General features: G+C 36.0%; 1 protein-coding gene across 1 annotated transcript in view; it reads right to left on the bottom strand.

Moving 5' to 3' along the window:
* Window positions 1–18,471, bottom strand: part of GNS (glucosamine (N-acetyl)-6-sulfatase) — a 31,851-nt gene extending 13,380 nt beyond the window's left edge. The window contains exons 1-9 of the mRNA XM_051963717.1: window positions 17,192–18,471; window positions 14,619–14,678; window positions 12,693–12,899; window positions 11,536–11,601; window positions 10,920–11,018; window positions 7,698–7,865; window positions 6,876–6,958; window positions 5,886–6,004; window positions 4,851–4,954 (exon numbers count right to left, since the gene is read on the bottom strand). Coding sequence (XP_051819677.1) covers window positions 4,851–4,954; window positions 5,886–6,004; window positions 6,876–6,958; window positions 7,698–7,865; window positions 10,920–11,018; window positions 11,536–11,601; window positions 12,693–12,899; window positions 14,619–14,678; window positions 17,192–17,392 — 1,107 coding nt within the window. The 5' untranslated portion in view covers window positions 17,393–18,471. The remainder of the gene's footprint in view (window positions 1–4,850; window positions 4,955–5,885; window positions 6,005–6,875; window positions 6,959–7,697; window positions 7,866–10,919; window positions 11,019–11,535; window positions 11,602–12,692; window positions 12,900–14,618; window positions 14,679–17,191) is intronic.
* Between the last annotated feature and the right edge of the window lie 1,024 nt (window positions 18,472–19,495).

The raw sequence follows: 19,495 nt of genomic DNA, 5'->3' as shown, positions 1-19,495 counted from the left end.
GAGGGGAGAAAAATAGAAAGTCTCAATTAAGTCCTTAAAAGTATGCCAATTTAGTTATAATGTTGATTTAACATAACTGGTTGGGTAGAAACTCAAAATAAAATTTATGTCAAATAACAGACTGAACTGAATTTATTTTCAAGTAATTATAATGAAAACTCAATTTTAAAATCATCTTTTCATGCTGTTGCTTCCTCTTTCAAATTAATAAGATGGTCAGATTTATCTCTAATCATATCAGCCCCCCTAGAAAATAACCACTTCCACAATACAGCTAGGTCTCAATCAGCTGGAATAATTAATCATCTTAGATGTTCACATGCATTAGGCTTTATGCTACTAAGAAGTATAATGGCTCTATTCCAACAGAAATATGCAATGTAAGTTCAAATAATGTGACCATTTCAGGGAATATATCATTCACAGTAATCTGGATCTAGTTATATAGCCAATCTGATTAAGAGAAAACAGTGTGCGGAGAATGCCAAATAAGAAGCATAAGGATTGAACTAGAAGACATGTAGAGTAGTTTCTTTTCTCAAAAAACTTATCTCACACTTTAAATAGGCCAGAATTAGAATAAAAAATGTGGTATATATTCTGGAGAGCAATTTGGAACTATGCTCAAAAAGTTATCAAACTGTGCATACCCTTTGATCCAGCAGTGTTACTACTGGCCTTATATCCCAAAAAGATCATAAAGAAAGGAAAGGGACCTGTATGTGCACAAATGTTTGTGGCAGCCCTCTTTGTAGTGTCCAGAAACTGGAAACTGAGTAGATGCCCATCAATTGGAGAATTGGCTGAATAAATTGTAGTATATGAATATTATGGAATATTATTGTTTGGTAAGAAATGACCAACAGGACGATTTCAGAAAGGCCTGGAAAGACTTACACGAACTGATGTTGAGTGAAACGAGCAGGGACAGGAGACCATTATATACTTCAACAACAATAATGATCAATTCTAATGGACATGGCCATCCTCAGCAATGAGATGAACCAAATCAGTTCCAATGGAGCAGTAATGAACTGAACAAGCTACACCCAAGTGAAAGAACTCTGGGAGATGACTAAGAACCATTACATCAAATTCCCAATCCCTATATTTTTGCCTGCCGGTATTTTGGATTTCCTATACAGGCTAATTATACAGTATTTCAGAGGCTGATTCTTTTTGTATAGCAAAATAACAGTTTGGTCATGTATATTTATTGTGTATTTAATTTATACTTTAATATATTTAACATCTACTAGTCATCCTGCCATCTAGGGGAGGGGGTGGAGAGAAGGAGGGGAAAAATTGGAACAAAAGGTTTGGCAATTGTCAATGCTGTAAAATTACCCATGCATTAAAAAAAAAAACAATAAAGATATTTATTTTAAAGATTAAAAAAAAAAAGTGGTATAATGGAAAGACCAAGACTAGGAGTAATGAGATTATCAGATTCCAAACTACATGGGGCCTTAAGGATCTTGTGTCTTAGTTCTGTCAGTTAAGAGTTATTACTTCAGCCTAATCAGTTATCCATATTTTGGGGAGAAGGAAACTTCAGAAGTTGTTGGTAATAAGAAAGATAGATAACTGTGAGACATTTTGTGAATATATCACTACTCTTTTAGTGCCTGGGCAAAACAAAGAACAAATAAAAGCCTGTAGACTCTGGAAGGTATAGCTAAGTATGAGTTTAACAATTTTCTATAGGTCAGGGGAGAAAAGCAAAGTTTTTCATGTATAAATCATGCCCTGACAAATAGTTTGAAGAAAAAACCTTAAGCCTATTTAAATACGGAACTGAGGAAGTAAAAGGTCTTGCAAAACCCTGAGACACAGGTGCAGTTGTAGAGAAGTGATTATTTTGAGAGATTTAAAGTTAAGTATTCGCTAAAGAAACAAGGAAATAGAAGGAATAAAAACACTTTGGGAACTTGAAGTGGCCTTGTAAAAAAGGGACATGTTAGTTCTAGTGCAGAGAATTTGAGTGGGGCAAATAAGAAGGGCACTTTTTGTTTAATGACTTATGGCACTCAAAATGTTTGTAGCAGCCCTGTTTGTAGTGGCTAGAAACTGGAAAATGAATGGATGCCCATCAATTGGAGAATGGCTGGGTAAATTGTGGTATATGAATGTTATGGAATATTATTGCTCTGTAAGGAATGACCAGCAGGATGAATACAGAGAGGCTTGGAGAGACCTACATGGACTGATGCTAAGTGAGATGAGCAGAACCAGGAGATCATTATACACTTCGACAACGATATTGTATGAGGATGTATTCTGATGGAAGTGGATTTCTCTGACAAAGAGACTTAACTGAGTTTCATTGGAGAAATGATGGACAGAAACAGCTACACCCAAAGAAGGAATACTGGGAAATGAATGTCAACTATTTGCATTTTTGATTTTCTTCCCGAGTTATTTTTACCTTCTGAATCCAATTCTCCCTGTGCAACAAGAGAACTGTTTGGTTCTGCAAATATGTATTGTATCTAGGATATACTGCAACATGTTTAGCATATATAGGACTGCTTGCCATCCTGGGGGGGGGGGGGGGGGAGGAGGGAGGGAGGGGAAAAAACGAAACATAAGTGATTGCAAGGGATAATGTCGTGTAGAAATTATCCTGGCATGGATTCTGTCAATGCGAAGTTATTATTAAATAAAATAAAATTTATTATCAAAAAAAAAAAAAAATGACTTATGGCACTAACATTCCCTTTTCCTTCCTTCTCTCCTTGCCTTATCACCAGGGAAGAGAACAGAACCTCCTCTGCAAGAACCAGATCTAATCTTTATTTGCATAACTCAATGAACTTCTTGAGTGTACTAAAAGATATGGTACCTTCCTGTACTCTAGCTCAGTTTAATTTTGACTGGCCCGAAGTGGGGTATTGTGTCCAATTCATCTTTCATGCTATTGCTGGAGCAAACTTCTTAAGGAACAACCCTATCCTCCACATCACTGACCCTTGGTCTAGGCATTGAAGGCACTCTTCAATCTGGTTCCAATTTGATGACACATTAGGCTACTTCCTTTTGTGGATTTTCATGTTCTCCTTCTGCTTGCTTTCAGTGTTGCTTCTCATGCTGTATTCCTTGCTTAAAAGAAAATTCTTTAGAGTACTCCCAATATCATTCTTCTTTCCCAACTCAAGAAAAACCCACTCTCACATCAGCATAATTAGTTCTCCTTTCAGTTTTTTGTGGCACTTTATCCGGTTTTCCTTTGTCCTAGTCAACTACTTGTACTGGATGTCAAAGTTCACCACCCACCTTCGACTCTCCCTTCTCCAAACTAGAAACTTGAAGATTTTTCTTTCTTCTACTTTTAGATTTCCAGTCTCTAGTACAGTCTTGTTTATTCAATATTTAAGTACTTAGACCCCCAAGTCTCAAACCTACTCTTAATCTTACTCAAGCCCATTCCCCTTTCTCATTATAGTTAATGTAACAACAACTCTTTACAAGAAATAACTTTAAGAAGGAAAAATATTTTGGCTAAATGTTCTTATACTGGATTTTAAATCTGAAAACACATAACAGAAAGAGTGCTGGCCTTAAATTGACTGTGCTGTTTACTATTTCTTTATTACTGCTATCCCAAGATTGTGAGAATGTCATTTCATTTTCTGGGCCTTACTTTTTTTATTTGTGAGATGAGGGGATTAATCTAGACAGTCTAAGGTCCCTTTTTACAAGAATCTAACTTCTCCTCAAGGCCTGACTAAGGGTCAGACTTCCTCCATGAAGCCACCCCTCCACCACTGAAAGAAAGCTCTAAAGGACAGAAGGCTCAGGTTCATAGTTTCGTTTCCCTAGAACTTATTTGCTGAATGGAATTATTTAGAGTTGAATGGCTTAGGAGAGTTGAACTTTGCTCAACAGACTCAATTTTGTTAATATTTCATATCTTCAAGTGAAGAGGATCCTTATTAAAAGGTTTTATTAACAAAGACTTTAGATATGTCACCATATCCTTCCTCTCAAGGTGTTTCTATGATAGTTCGCCTGTTCATGGAAATACAGATGCTAAAATGATCTAAAGTCAGCCCCAAATACCAAATATTCACTGTATTGTGACAAGATCGGATGGAGTTCTAACTTTACAAACAAAACTACTACCATAACAAACACATGATTTGGGAAAAAAAGGCCTCTGATATCAGGTATATCTAGTTTATGATTGCAGTACTTATAAGATAAATTCCCATTTACATGTTATGAAAGCCACTTTTTCCCTTTGAGGAAAAAAAAAATAGCTTAAGAGGAAAAGCGGGCAGATAAACAAAAATACCCTCTGAACATGTGAACAAGTAAAAAGCTAACACTTCATTGAAGACTTCAAAAGGTTAGACTATAGTTATGTAATACTCAGACTGTGTTTTTTAATCAATTTTGGAAATATTGGCAAGATTGGTTGGTTTTTTTTTAGCTTAATTTCAAAAATTAATAGTTTTAGATGATGTGAACCTTCTAGTATTTTCATTCAATTAACATGAAGTACTAACTTGCAAAGTATATTAGGTAAAAAAAGTAAAAAGGTCTTAGTAAAATAAATCTATCTGAAGAATTTAATGTAGTATGTCTACTCAAAGATAAAAAGTAGTTTAACAATACTGGGATAAGACTATTCTAATAAAGTAGAAAAACATTAGCCATGAAGGCTCATTATGTATTGTTAAGAATGTGAATTCTGCAAAAGTAAAACTATTGAAAGGAGGAGAGAAAAAGGATTTATGCCATTAAGTATGAATTCATGAACATTGTACAACTCAGGCCCTAAGATAAATCTACTTCATACAATCCATTTGTGTGAAATAAGCCTTTGGCGAGGCTCATCATCTCACCTGATTTGTCTGATTTGCTTTGATCCCAGGCCCTCGAACCAGTAATGGAACTTTGATATCAAACTCATACAGCTGCCGTTTATCAATAGGCAAGGAGAACTGCCCTGAAATAAAGAAACACATGTGAAGATGGACACCCCTTCTCCAATCTTGCTGCACTTGATTTCATTCCAGAAGAGAAAGAATCTCTTATTTTATCTATTCAAGATAGAAAGTGATTTATATAAAGGGTAAACTGAATTTGGGTTTTCTCATTAACATGACAAGATCAATTTTTGCCCTACATTTTTTTGTAGCACAGTCACCACAATTATAGCATTTATATACTGCTTATTGGAGGCTAGGCAGTGTGCTAAGTGCTTTACAATTATCACTTCATCTAATCTTCACGACAACCTTAAGAGGAAGGTGCTATCATCAGGCCCATTTTGCAGGTGAGGAAATCGGGTGGAATGCAGTTAATAAAATATAAACCACTGACATCTTAAGTCTTAGACCTACAGGATGGCCATCTTCTTTATCCATCCTAACAGATCTGTCTTACATGAATGACAAGAGCAGAAAAAAACTCAGACATTAGTTGTATGAATAGAAATGTTTTAGCTAGGTCAGTCTTCTTTCTTTCCCTGTTGTCTATCTAAAAGTTCAAGTAGAGAAAAGGATGGCAAGAAGGCTTCTGTTTTAGTATCAAAACTTTCTTATTTCAGAGATTCGGCTAAAGCTTTACAGAAATCTGCCAAGGAACCTTCGTCCCCGATGTTCCTCTTAATATGCTTTCTTTCTCTAGGCTCTCTAAAGCCTATCCATCCGAATGTCCTCTTCAAGCTCTACAAAGCTTTTCTTGACTACTATCACAAAGATCCCTTCTTTCTCGGAGGTGTTGTTGCACTTAGTACAATTGACTCATTGTTTATTTCATTTTACGTACCGTTTTTCCACTTTTAGAGATAAGGTAGATTTCCTTAGCTTTTGATGTTTGACCTGACAAATGATTAGAGAAACACAATTTGAGAGACCCCCAAACCAGTTCCTTACCTGTGTGATAGCCATTGTCTGATGTATAAAAAATGAAGGTGTTATTTAGTTCCCCATGAAAATCCAGCCTTCTTATCAATTTCTCTACCAGGTCATCAACTGACAGCAGAGTTTGCCATCTAAATGTGAAGATAATTAATGAGATGACATTTTTAGTCACCAGTGATTTAAAAGTATCAATATTTCTTAACTAAATTTGAGTATCAACATTTTTTTTCTTGCTAAGGTAATTGGGGTTAAGTTACTTGCCCAGGGTCACACAGCTAGGAAGTGTTAAATGTCTGAGGCCAGATTTGAACTTAGGTCCTATTGACTTCAGGGCTGCTGCTCTATCCATGGCACCACCTAACTGTCCCTGAGTATTGACTAAACTTAAAAACAGGCCTTTATTTTAAAATGATATGGCATCATTTTAGACTATCTCTAAGAAGGAATAGGGGAGAGTTATGAGGAAAGATATAGACAGCAATTTAATAAATACAGATTAATATAAAAATAATTACAATCTCATTTTGTTATATTATACTATATTCTAAAATATTCTTGAGATTAAACAGCATTCTTTACATTCATCCTGTTTCGTTTTGTTTTTGGCTTGAGTTATAATTAAAAATTCAAAATCCTTAAGTGAAAAACATTTTAACCTGAAAATAAACTTGCCTTTACTTAGGCCACTTCAGTTTCTTAACAGGTTCCTTCAAAAACAGGGACTATATGGTTATAGAATACTAGTGTTGACCCAGAAGTCTTAAAAACGATCATTTAATACATCACAGGATCTAGCAATTCTGCAATATATCTGGTGGGTCCAAGTATGGGTTAACATAGCCAACTGTCTGAACAATGACTCTTTTCTGAGACATCCTGACTGGATCATGCCCATCTGCCCTAGTATCACCAGAAAGGGTGCAGTGACTAATATATAGGAATTAAATGTTTTGGGAGCTCCTGAAACACCACCATGGTAGAGATAAAGAAGGAAATGCCTACCTTTTCCTAAATGCTTCATCTAAAAACTGTATTGAAGAATTAGTCATTGGGGTCTTGGCTTGCCTAATTAGCCAATGCTTGTTCTAAAAATAAGGAAAAAAAAAGTCAACACCAAAGGAATACAAACAGCAGCAGAAAGGAAATGTCAACAACTTTTGCATTTTAGCCACAGTAATAAACCCCTTGAATACTCCATTCAAAATCATTTTGGTGACTGCTCCAGGATTATCTTTATTTTCAGTGAAAAATTACTGAGACAAATAGCTGAAAGTCAGTTTTTATTTATCATGGCTTTCTCTTTATTTATAGCCATGATCCCTTACTTTACAAAAAGTTAAGAATTAAGGTACCAGCAAGTTTGCTAAATTGGGTACCTAAAGTCCCTTTTCTGGATGTGGGCATCACCTTGGCCATCTTACTATTTAAGGAAGTAAATAGCAATAAAGGAAGACTCCTCACCAGACACTCTTTTTTTGTCTCTTTTTTCTTCTGGATATTCATCATACCAGCCAGTTAGCCAACAGTCATAAGCCTCCAAGAATAAAACTAGCTTATTAGTAGCAGACTGAATAATCATTAGCACATGAGTGAAGATCAAGGAACTTTGTCTTACTAGAGAAAAGTGGGTAGTTCGCTATATATATCTTTTAAAAGAGTATTCCATGAGTAAGCTAAAGCCCTAACCTATGCTTCTGAATCAAAGATATAGTTAGTAATCCTAACCTTCTAAACCTAAAAGAAAAACAACCAGGTTAATAAGAATACTACAACCATTGTTCATCTATGAATAGGGTTTTAAGTAAAGACCTACATAGACCTTACCTTCCCATGAATGTTAAAATTACTATTTCTTGGCGCACTGACATTTTGGAAGCTCTTTTGATACTGGGGAGCAGCAATCCAAGGAGAATGAGGTGCTGGAGTAGAAATCATCATGAAGAAGGGCTCAGAGTTTGACTTGTAGTCCAGGAAATCTAAAGAGACATTAGCCTGAAAAAACACAAAATGTAACATCTCTCAGATTAATCATCAGTTAAATAAGCATAGGATGAATGGGACTAGAAGAATTCAGAGATTGTGGATATTCCAAGACTCTACTTCTCAGCTAGTTTACCATCTGGAGATAAGTATACTGTGAATACAATGAATCAACAAGCACTTAATAAGTACCTAATCTATGTCAGGAACTTTTCTAAGTGTTGGGCATACAAAGATCAAGATGAAATTAGTTCCTACTTTCAAGGAATTTCCATTCATCACAAAAAGCAATATAAATATCTAAATACGTAATAAAATGAATACAGGGTAGTTTTGTTAGGCCCACATAGGTGGCCATGAATTGAGTTTTGAGAAAACCAGGAATTCAAAAAAATTGAAATATAAAATATTTTAGGCATGGAGACAGAGCATCGTTTGTGGCAAACAGTAAGTCTCCTGGCATAGTTGTAATGTGCAAGAAATTAATGTATAATCAGCTTGGAAAGGCAAACTAGAGCCAGAGTGAAAAGTGTGTATGTGCATATATATTCACACACATGCGCGTGAGCACACACACACACACATATGTATGTATGTATGTAAAGAGACAATAGTACACAGTTTTTGGACCAGGAATAACCAAGGTCAGACTTACATTTGAGGAATATCACTTTGGTGACTATATAATGAATCTGAGAGGGAAGAAACTTGAAGAAGGGAGATTGATTAGGAGGCCATTACAATGGTTAAGGAAGAGGTGTTAAGGGCCTGAAATAAGGTGGTGGACTTACATGAAGAAAGAAGTTGAAAGATGTGAGAAGTTATGGCAATACAATTGGCAAGACTTGCCAAGGAACTGGATATGGAAGAAAAGGAAGAATGGAGGAAGAGAGGATGACTACCTATATGAATGGTACTCTAAACAGTAATAAAACAAGTTAAGAAGAAACGCTGAATTTTGCAGAAAAGTTAACTTAGGTTTTGGTCATCCTGAATTTGAAATGCCTATGGATCATCCAATTGAAAATGTCCAAAAGAATGCTGATGAGGGACTAGAACTTGGCAGAAAGCTCTGGGCAGGAACTAGAAGTTAGCAAAGAGATATTAATTGAATTCATGAAAAGTGATTCAGTAGTATGGAAAGAAGGGGGCTTATGACAAAGTTTTTGAGGGTGAGAATGATATATTTATATATCCAATTTAAAAAATTTAACTTTGAAAATAAAATAGTAATCCTTCCCCTTTCTAAAGTTTCCACTTTTACAAAATGAAACGGATGTTTCAAATTTTCCAGGTTCTACTGACACACAAGCATATGTTCTGTCAATCACATGACACAAAAAAAAATCACTTTACTTCCTTCTTTATTGACTGGAAGTTACTGTTCCTGATCACAAACAAGGTTAAAGGGGAAAGGAACTGCATCTATCATTCTTTTATTAATGTACCTCTGAGCACATTTCATCAATTCAGGAAAAGAAAAAGGTCAATAAAGTCATTACTGCAATTTGTCTATATTAAAACAAAAATAAAAACACACTCCAAAATTACAATCAGTACTAATTAATAAGTTAAGTTATTTGACTTCGCCTACACAAAGAAATAACTTATAGAGATTTAATTTGTGTGATCAGTCATTTGTGTTATTGTGAAGACAAAGTAACCTGAATACTCAGAAAATAAATTACTCATTAGTTGACTTCTTTCCAAATTCCCTACAATGCAATACTGTCCAAAGTTTCCCTTATCTTTTATTCTCTCCACTATCAAGATGATTCTAGGGATAGGAAAAATTGAAAACATTTCATAGTTGTTTTTAGGATCAGTTAGAAGAGAATCTCAAATATAGTGGATCATTGGATTGGACTTTTAATGTACTGAGGAATTCATGGTAATCTATGATTTCACCTTTGTTAACTTCCTTCATCAATTAAATTTTTAAAAACCTAAGTATAAATAATAGTAGTTTAATGAGCTGTTATGGTCCCCTGTACAAAATCATTACTTAGTAGTATCCTTCTGATGAAATCTGGAGAGTAACAAAAGCATAAGAAAAAATTGAGGTTGATATAGTACTGGAATAAAAAGTTAAAAACAAAAACAAAAACCAGGCAACTATATCAGGAGTTAACCTGGAATTCATGGACCCCAGGGGTGCCCCCAAAACTAGTTTAATTTTTTTTTTTTTTTTTTGCTGAGCCAATTGGGGTTAAGTGACTTACCCAGGGTCACACAGCTAGGCAGTGTTAAGTGTCTGAGATCAGATTTTTGAACTCGGGCCTTTTCTGACTTCAGGGCTAGTGCTCTATCCACTACACTACCTAGTTGCCTCAGTTTAAATATTTTGATGACAATTTTAATCGTTTGGCTTATTCTGTCTTATATATTATTTTAAAGTTTAAAAGCATCATTAGAAAGGATCAATGCCACAAAAAAAAAAAAAAAAAAAGTTAAGTACCTCTGATGTAGAAAGTGAAATAGGACTTATTTTAATGCCTTGTGAAGGAAATTAACTTTATTCAAAAAAGTTTCATGGATTGGTCAAAATCATCCCTCACTGATATATGAATGCAACAATTAGTGTGTAAGAAGTAATGACTATGAAGAATTTAAGGAAACATGGCAAGATTTATTAGGTGATGCAGAAGGATGAAATACTTCCCCTAAGAAGGTAATTTAGATAAAGTTCATATGCAAGTCACTGTTATACACCATCCTTTTTAGCAGTCAGTATGTTACAAAAATGGAAACCATCACCATTGTTACCAAGTGGTTTTGCTTAAGTGTTTTATGTGGAGGGGCTGCTGTATCAAAATAAATTTTTCTGAATTTAAAAAAGGGTTCAGAACTAGAATTCTGAACACAACAATTCTGGCTTGTATAGAAAGCCCTTTATACACTTTAGATATTAAAATACTGTGAGTTATGTGATTTTAAAATTTCTTCTAGAAGCTTTGGTTTCATATTAGAACAAATTATTATAGTTAAGCATTATTCATTCTAAATTAACAACAAATGTCAAAGGTTAAGAGTTATGAATCATGGAAAAAAAGTAGAGTGCCTCACCAGCACATCTGTCAGGTAGTCCAGACTGTAGTTTTCACCATGCTTCCGTGCCTTCCCATTGACTGAAAGAGTATAATTGTAGTACTTAGAATTCTTCTCCTGTGAAAGGGTTAAAAAAGATTATTGTGAGATTTGCAAAGCAATTGAAAGTCTTCTGAAACTAGGCTGGATTCCATTATTACTAAGTAAAAAGAAAGGCAATCCTATGCACATATTTTAAAATTATGATTAAAAGCTTAGTGGAAATTTGGAGTTGTTTTTAAGATTAAAAAAAAAATAAATCACACCTCCTAGCTGTGTGACCCTGGGCAAGTCACTTAACCCCAATTGCCTCAGGAAAAAAAGAAAAACATCCCAAATTATTCAAAATTCAATGAAAAAAGAAAAAAATTTTTGGAAGGGGTGGGGAAAAAACAGGAAGATTAGAAAGGAAATACAATTAAGAAAAGGGAAAGCAAAGAGGTAATTCAATCATATAAAAAGTCAGCCTATGCCACAACCAAGTAAAAATAAATCTAGAAAAGTATGAACACAAAGCAAAATTTCTTAAAGGATATGTTGGGAGTATTTTCTTCTTAAAGGGTAATTTAGGATTGAGATTAATCGAGTTACTTACCAATGCATACCAATAACTCCATCCTGGAGGCACATGTTCTACTCCTCCAGCATCCACGGCTCCATACTAAAAACAAAAAAACCAACCTCAGTTACAAATAGCTACAAGAAATAAAATAACAGGATTGTAAATGAGTAGCCAAAGAAAATATAAATCTATTTCAAACAACATCAATATAACTTATTCTGCATAGCCATGTTAAGGCTAAGTGTGGAGCCTATCAATCAGATACATGGACAAATAGTCACTACTTCAGTTGTCTCTAATTAGACTGATCTGAAAGTATAATTCATTTTTTTGTGGTCAGCTTTTAAGTAAAACTGATAGAATGACAAAAACCTTATTTGACAAGATTTAAATAGTGCTCATCTAAGACAGGCTTTTGTATGACAATGAAAATCTTTGCAACTTAAAAGTTTAAATTCTTTGAATTTCTATCTTATATAACAATGGGTCACATAATTAGGATGGTAAAGGAATGCCTTTCTTTCTCCCTTACTCCATTTGTGACTTTGTTCTTTGTTACAAAGTGTACTTCCAGAGATATTCATACTTCTCCATATCCCACAGTCTTGGATTAAAAGCCAAAGCCTGAATTTAATGCCATTAATTCTGAGATTGTGTTATGATGAAGAAAATAATATTTCAAAAGTCACATTATAGGAAAATGTGACAATCCTAATTATAGGATTAATTTGGTACAGAAAGTCTGTTAGTAGTTTAAGTTTCAAAAGCCAGAATGACTAGGTTGTTATATGCTTACCTTTGATATTGATTTTTGGAAAAACATGATCTAGCTAGCTGAAATTAATTTTACAATTTAGAATAAGTTAAAAATAGTAGAATCTTAACAGTATATATGCATGGGGTAAAAAAAGGCAATGGGACTGAAGAGAAGGAAGAGACTGAGATAACTAGATACACTCATTAAAATCTGTGGAGGGTGAGAGAAAAAGGAAAGGTGTTCAGGAATCACTTCAGAATCAGGTGTTTAAGTTTAAAAAAAAAAGTCTTAAGGCATATATAAAGAAACAGAAGGAAAGTATTTACCAGATTCTAAGTTTCTATAAAAAACAAATAAGTGCTTGTTTAGGGCTGGACACCCAAAACTCTGGAGATAATAATATACCCTATGACAATATACTGATGTTTCATACCTCATTCAAGTACTTCCCAGCAAAAAATGTCTGATAACCACACATGGACCTGAGGATTGCTGGGAAGGTATATGGTTCTTGAATCTTCTGCCATAACTTACTGCTACAGTTTCCTTCCAACGTGTTGTTAACAACATGATGATTATGTGGGTACTTCCCTGTAAGAATGCTGGCTCTGCTGGGGCAGCAAAGGGGACTTGGAACATACTACAAAGAGAATAGAAAAGATAAGTCACAGCAGGAAGATTTCATTCTGAATTTGCAATATTTTTTGACAACAGAAGAAAAAGACAAATATCAATGTATTATATTTAAAGAAAACCTATGTTAGTAATAAGATACTTCAGAACCCAACTAATTTCTAAGCTCAGGAAAACTAAGGAAGACAATTCTTTCACTAAGTTTTCTATTACTGCCCATGAAATTGTAATAATGTTATAGCAAAAGAAAAAAAAAATCAGACTACTATATCAGTAGGTCTATGTAGGATCTAATGGAAACTAAGACAAAAAAAAAAAAAAAAGCATCTTATCCTCATGGAACTTATAACTCATTTAGAATAGAACATGAAACATTTATAGGAAAACTACAAATTATGCACATCCTTGCATTGATTACAATTTTTTCCCTTGCAAAATTATGATTTATCTCCCAGATTTATATGGAGACCCCAGATTTCTTTTATTAAAAATTTCCTTCTAAATATTCACTTAAGGGACATCAACACTTCTCCATTTCCCAAGATAAGCATATTAATTATAATAAAAGAATACAGACTAGTTGGTTTCTTTACTTCTAGATCTAGCTCTTGGAAAACTGAGGTGCTAATACGATTAGGATGATAATATATATTTTAAAACCACATGGAAGGGGCCGCTAGGTGGCGCAGTGGATAGAGTACCAGCCCTGAAGTCAGGAGGATCTGAGTTCAAATTTGACCTCAGATACTTAACACTTCCTAGCTATGTGATCCTAGGCAAGTCACTTAACCCCAATTGCCTCAGCAAAAACAAAACAAAACAAAACAAAAAAACCCAAACCACATGGAGACCATTTCTAAAAACGATGCTTACTTTTTATGAGGTCAATTTAAATGGGGGGGAAGGGAAAGGGGGAATATCCAAACAGGAAAAATATCACAACTACTAAGTGAAAGATTTTCTTTTTCCAAACCAAAAGGTAAGTCAACTAATTTGACATAGAAGTAGCTAGACTACTTGTTTACAAAGACACGAGAAAAGCTATGATTATAATATATGTGAATACAATATACAATAAAAACCACTCATAAAAACTGCCAGATTAATAGTTTACTTTTCTTTTTGCTAAGGCAATTTAGGTTAAGTGACTTGTCCAGGGTCCCACAGCTAGGAAGTATTAAGTATCTGAGGCCAAATTTGAACTCAGATGCTCCTGACTTGAAGGCTGGTGCTCTACCTACTGTGCCACCTAGCTGCCCCCAGATTAATAGTTTTCTAGTGGAATAGTTTTCATTTGAGGCAGCCAAGAAGCTGATTTAGAGATGCCAGCTGCCCAAGAATATAGTACAGTTGAATATAGATCACAAAAGGCCTAGAATTATATTTTGTTTTGAAGAAAGGGAAGGAAAGAGGGAGGAGAAGGGGAAAAGTAAGTTTAACAGCATGACTAGCTCAAGTAACAGAAAAATGTTGCATTGTAACAAATTCAAATTTAGTTAAGATTTTCAAAACAACTAGAGTCAACATTTAATTTGCTCTGGGTATAGTTTTCTCCCTTAGGGAAAACTTTTCATTCTAAACTACTGACAAAATTCAACTCATGACTAAGACAAGATACTCTTAAGTTCAAAGTATTTTCTCCTAATGATAGAACAATTCAATAAGTTTTCTTTTGAACTTTTGAACTAATTCAAAAGAAAAAAAGAAAATTAGCTTAAAAACTTACAGCACTAGAGAAACTCATTCCCATGTCTGCAATGAGGGCCTTGGTTTTCTTTAGTGGAGTCTGCAAGAGAAAAGTTATTAATTAAAAGAGCTATGAATACCAGCAATTAAATGTAAAAAGAGTCTATATAATTGTTTCTTTGAGGTTTGATGCTCTGTTCTTTTTGTATCCATTGTTTTGTTTTTATATCACATGTAAATAACTATGAGAATCACAGAATCTGGAGAAATGTTATTTAAGTGGGATTGGTTATGGACCAGATTGCACCAAGAGTGAAATAGAACTGCTAAAAACATGTGAAGAAGTCAAGCTTTGTTGGCAACAACTGTCCCATTCTGCAGTGCCAGTAATTTTGATGTTTCTATCCAATTCCTACCATTCACTATCAGGAAACAAGGTGAACTTGCTGACCCCATTATCAGTGAACTCCTTGATCTGAATTTATATTTATGTTAATTTTAACTGTAGTATAAAGAAAAAAAGGGCATTGGAATTACGCTTAGGAGATGACTAGGGTATTTATATTATATAATCCTGTTGTTTAGTAGAGAGCAAAGAAACAGAAGATGTGATACAAAGTGACATTAAGGTAGTATTGGCAAAAGTGACAATACAGAGTACAGCAAAGTAAACTATAACAAATAAGAATTACTGCTGTGAAATTATAATCTGATAAAATACACTGACACTTCTTCGGCAATCTAGTAATAACTAGAACTACTGTAGTACAGTACAATACTGTAGTAACTATTCCTGCTTTCTAATGATATGACTAAAAATCTGTGGAAAACCCCCAACAGGCAAAGTACTATGCACTGAGTTTACCTCTTTCAAATGCAAAGGAAGTCAACAGAGTTAAATTCTAGTTTTAAGAAGCCATTACATAACAAATTCTTCAAAATTGCAACAGTTTACAAATCTCTTTCACATTCAAATCTTACTTGGTCCTAATAACTGTGAGAAAATACACTCATTTTACTGAGCAGAGAACTACAATGACAATTTGAAGAATAAGCAAAAGTAGTCCTCAAAAACAAAAACAAAAAAACCCTAAACCAATCCAGGTTTCAAATGGGCATGGGGGAAGGGCCATGAAAGAAGTTGTTTTCTAGTTAAGGTCAGGTCTTGCTTTGGGAGGTGAGGGCAAGAAAACTAAGGAATCACAGAGTAGATGACTACTACAACTACAGCAAAACCAAGTATGACATAAAATATTTTTAATATGAAAAAAGAAGTAATGTAGTCTATAATTTTTTTTCATAGACCCAGAATAGAAAATAAGAGGAAACCAGAAAGGAGAATCACCAAGATGGTGATCTAAATCATTTAAAGGAACTGGGAATTAACTTGAAAGACTTAGGAAGTAGATGGTGGACGTCTTTTAAGTATATAAAAGAGATTAGACTAATTCTGCTTGGTCCCGAGGGTAAAACCTGGAGTAGCAGGTGCAACCAGTAGAAGCACAGATTTACAATTAAAGATAGCCCAAAACGGAATGGTTTGGGCTTCAAGTAAAAGCCAAAAGATCGCTACTAGGTGAAGTTTTAGGGGAGATTCTCGTTCAAGCCTCAAGTGCAGGTTTTTTATTAGCAGGCCTGCCAGGTCTCTCCAAATTCCGAGATGCAATACTCTATGCTTAGTAAGGGTGCCAACCCTACCTCTGGGACTTTGAGCCATTCACCATTCTTCCGTACTTTTATTTCTTTTAATTGTTAAATCTTCATTTAACATCAGGATGGATGACCTCTAAAGGTTTAAAATGCCATGACTATAATGGAGCAAAAAGCATTCTGTGAAATAAAGAAGCTTTCAAAATCATTAATGAGAACGCCGGGCCAGGTCCATCATCTCTAAGCTCTCAGTAAGACTGAGTAATTCGTTTTTGCTGTACGAGGAGGGGGACAGCAGCTAGGTAGTGAAGTGGCCTGACTTAGGGTCGGGAGGACGTGAGTTTGAATTCTAACACAGCCCCCTTCACAGATATGACGTCATTTCACCCCCACAACCGCCCCAGGAGGTTTGCACTATGATTAATACTATTTTACAGATGAGGAAACCGGAGCTGAGATGAAGAGGCATGCCCAGGAACACCTCAGACAGCTACTACGTCTTTGAATACTCGTCATTATTTCTGCTACATCCCGCAGGTTTTCAGTGCGACTCATTCTAGCCATACTTCCTTAATTTTTAAACATCTGACACAGAGTTGGAGGTAACAGGGGGAGAGGACCCAGACTGTGACTGAGGAAAAAAGGATGGAAAGTAAGTTTTTTAAAAACCAAAGCAAAAACACAGCTGTGGTCGGACCAGCACCTGCCTCTAGTGGGCTCTTCTAATTACTCCTTCACTTTACTATCAGCCCCCCTGGGGAGATGTGAAGCCAAGCCCCCGAGGCAAAGGGGGAAGTGAGATTGGACCCCGGAGGCCCCTGGGGCTCGAGAAGGGGCTCTCGGGCCTAAGAGGGAGAGGGCGGGGCAGCTTCTCCGCCTCGCGCACCGGCGAAGCAAACCCTCCTCCTCCTCCTCCTCAGGGTCCGGGAAGTTCGGGAAGCCCCGGAAGGGGAGGTAAGTTACCATGCCGCCAAGCACGTCATCCTGGTCGTCGGTGAGAATCAGGACCACATTGGGCCGGCGGGAGCCTGCAGCCTCCGAGCCCCGAAGCCAGGCACACAGACACGAGCCCAGCAGCAGCAGCCGCAGCCCCAGCGGGGTCGGGCTTCGGAGGACGCAACCCCTTCGGGGGCGCCCTGACGCTGGGATAGCCCGGAGCGGCATCTCCGGGTCTGGAGGGAGCTGAGTAGGGGGTGGGGCGGTGGGAGATCAGGGGCAGACTCGGGATTTGGGGAAGGGGGACAGTCCAGGAGACAAGGAAAGAAAGACAGCCAGCAGAGAGACGCGCAGCTCAGAGAGGCGGCTCAGAGCAGGCGTTTTCTCCTCTAGCGTGGTCACGTGAAGCGTGGAAGGCGGGGCCCGCGGGACTATCATGTGACCGGCTGAGCGCGTGCTCGCGGGGTGAAGGGCGCCTGCGCCTGCGTCTGCGCCTGCGCCAGCTAGGAGGGAAGAGGAGGGAAGGTAGAGATAGTTTAAAAATGAGGCTGAGAAGGAGGGGCGGGAGTGAAGAAAGAGAAAGACTGAAAGTGAAGCTAAGAGAGGGAGTAAGGGGAAGATGAAAGTGAAATTGAATAGTAGTTGAAAGCGGAGCTAAGAGAGAGAGACAGACAGACTGAAAGTCAAATAGGGAGGAGAGAGCAACTTGACATTGTGGATAGAATGTTAGACCTGGTAAGGAAGACCTGTTTTCAAATACTGCTTTCAGACATTTGTTTCCTTGAACAACACTGTCAAGATCTCAGTTCCACTTTTCCATCTGTTAAATGGGGAGAATGGCCATTGGGAGGTGTAAATGAGATAATTTATGTTAAATACTCTGCAAATCCCAAGGGATTATGTGGGCGCAATAATAGGGGAAGTAGGGAAGCGGGGCTTAATTCTCTGCCTTATTGCCTCAGAGTCCAAAGGGAAAAGGGTAGAAAGACCAGGAGACTAAGCTATTTGTGGGTTTGTGTGGTAATTTTTTTTCTTTTTTAAGTAACAGGGGTAAAAGGAGCAAAGATCTACAGGAATTATTGCAAAATCATTTTATAGTAGTGTAAGAATTAGATTAGCAGAGCAATTTTGGATTGAAGTTTAGCTCTGCCATTAGCTAAATAACTGGGTAAGCCATTAACACCTTTGACCTTAAGCATCTGTAAAATTGGAATAAAATACTTTATGTTAATATTCATATAATTGTTGTGAGTAAAGTTTTGTAAATCTTCAAGCACTATAGAAATAAAGATTGAAATATTGGGAGGTATGTCTTTGATGATTTTGCACTGACAATGCTAGCTCAAATATAGTCCAAATATGCCTGTAGTATAAGCATATTAACAAAATTGAAAAAATTGTAATTTTTCATATAATCCCATATTAAATAAACTCTTCACAAAAACTTGGGATACTATTATTGTGCTTTTAAGAAAAAACAGAATCTTAGGGGACTGATACCTGTCTTTTAAAATTTTTTTTTAATTGGCAAAAATCTGTTTTCTTCTTCCTAATTTCTTTTTCTTCAGTAGAGAAAAAGAAACAAAACCTTTATCACATTTACATATAATCAAGCAAAGCAAACTCCTTCTTTGATCCTGTCCAAAGAAGATATCTCTAATTTTGTACCCTGAGTCAAGCAAGTTCAGGGTCACATGATAGTCCCGCGGGCCCCGCCTTCCACGGTTCAAGTGACCACGCTAGAGGAGAAAATGCCTGCTCTGAGAATGCGAATAATGCATTATTATGATTAGAGTTTCTAAGTCTTTAAAAGTTTTATCTTTTCCTGGTTCTGCTCACTTTACTTTGTATCAGTTTGTACATGTCTTTCAGGTTTCTCAGAAACCATTCTTTCTATCATTTCTTATAAAACAATATTCTATCACATTTATATATAATATAAAATATTTAATTATTTCTCAGTTGATAGATATCCCCTCAGTTTCCAATTCTTTGCCACATACACATGTGCGTGCGCACACACACATACAATGCTGCTTTTTGGGCACATAGTTTGTTATTGTTGTTTTGTTCATTATTAATTATTATTATTATATTATTATTTTCATAATATTATTATTATTACTCTATTTCCCAATTTTGACTTATGTTCATGCTGTCCTCTGCCTACTTTTATAGGGAACACCAGGTCTCATCTTGCTGCTTTTAGGAGCAGTTACTGGATATTTATATTATATTAGGTTGTCAGAAACAGCTAATATTAGAGGCCTGCAAATTTTCAGTTCTTCCAAAGTGGTTTGATCCAAAGTCTGATTTCTGTCCTTTAGATGT

This window comes from Antechinus flavipes, chromosome 5 (genome assembly GCF_016432865.1).
Source record: "Antechinus flavipes isolate AdamAnt ecotype Samford, QLD, Australia chromosome 5, AdamAnt_v2, whole genome shotgun sequence".
NCBI lineage: Eukaryota > Metazoa > Chordata > Mammalia > Dasyuromorphia > Dasyuridae > Antechinus > Antechinus flavipes.
This window is presented reverse-complemented; position numbering and strand designations above follow the sequence as displayed.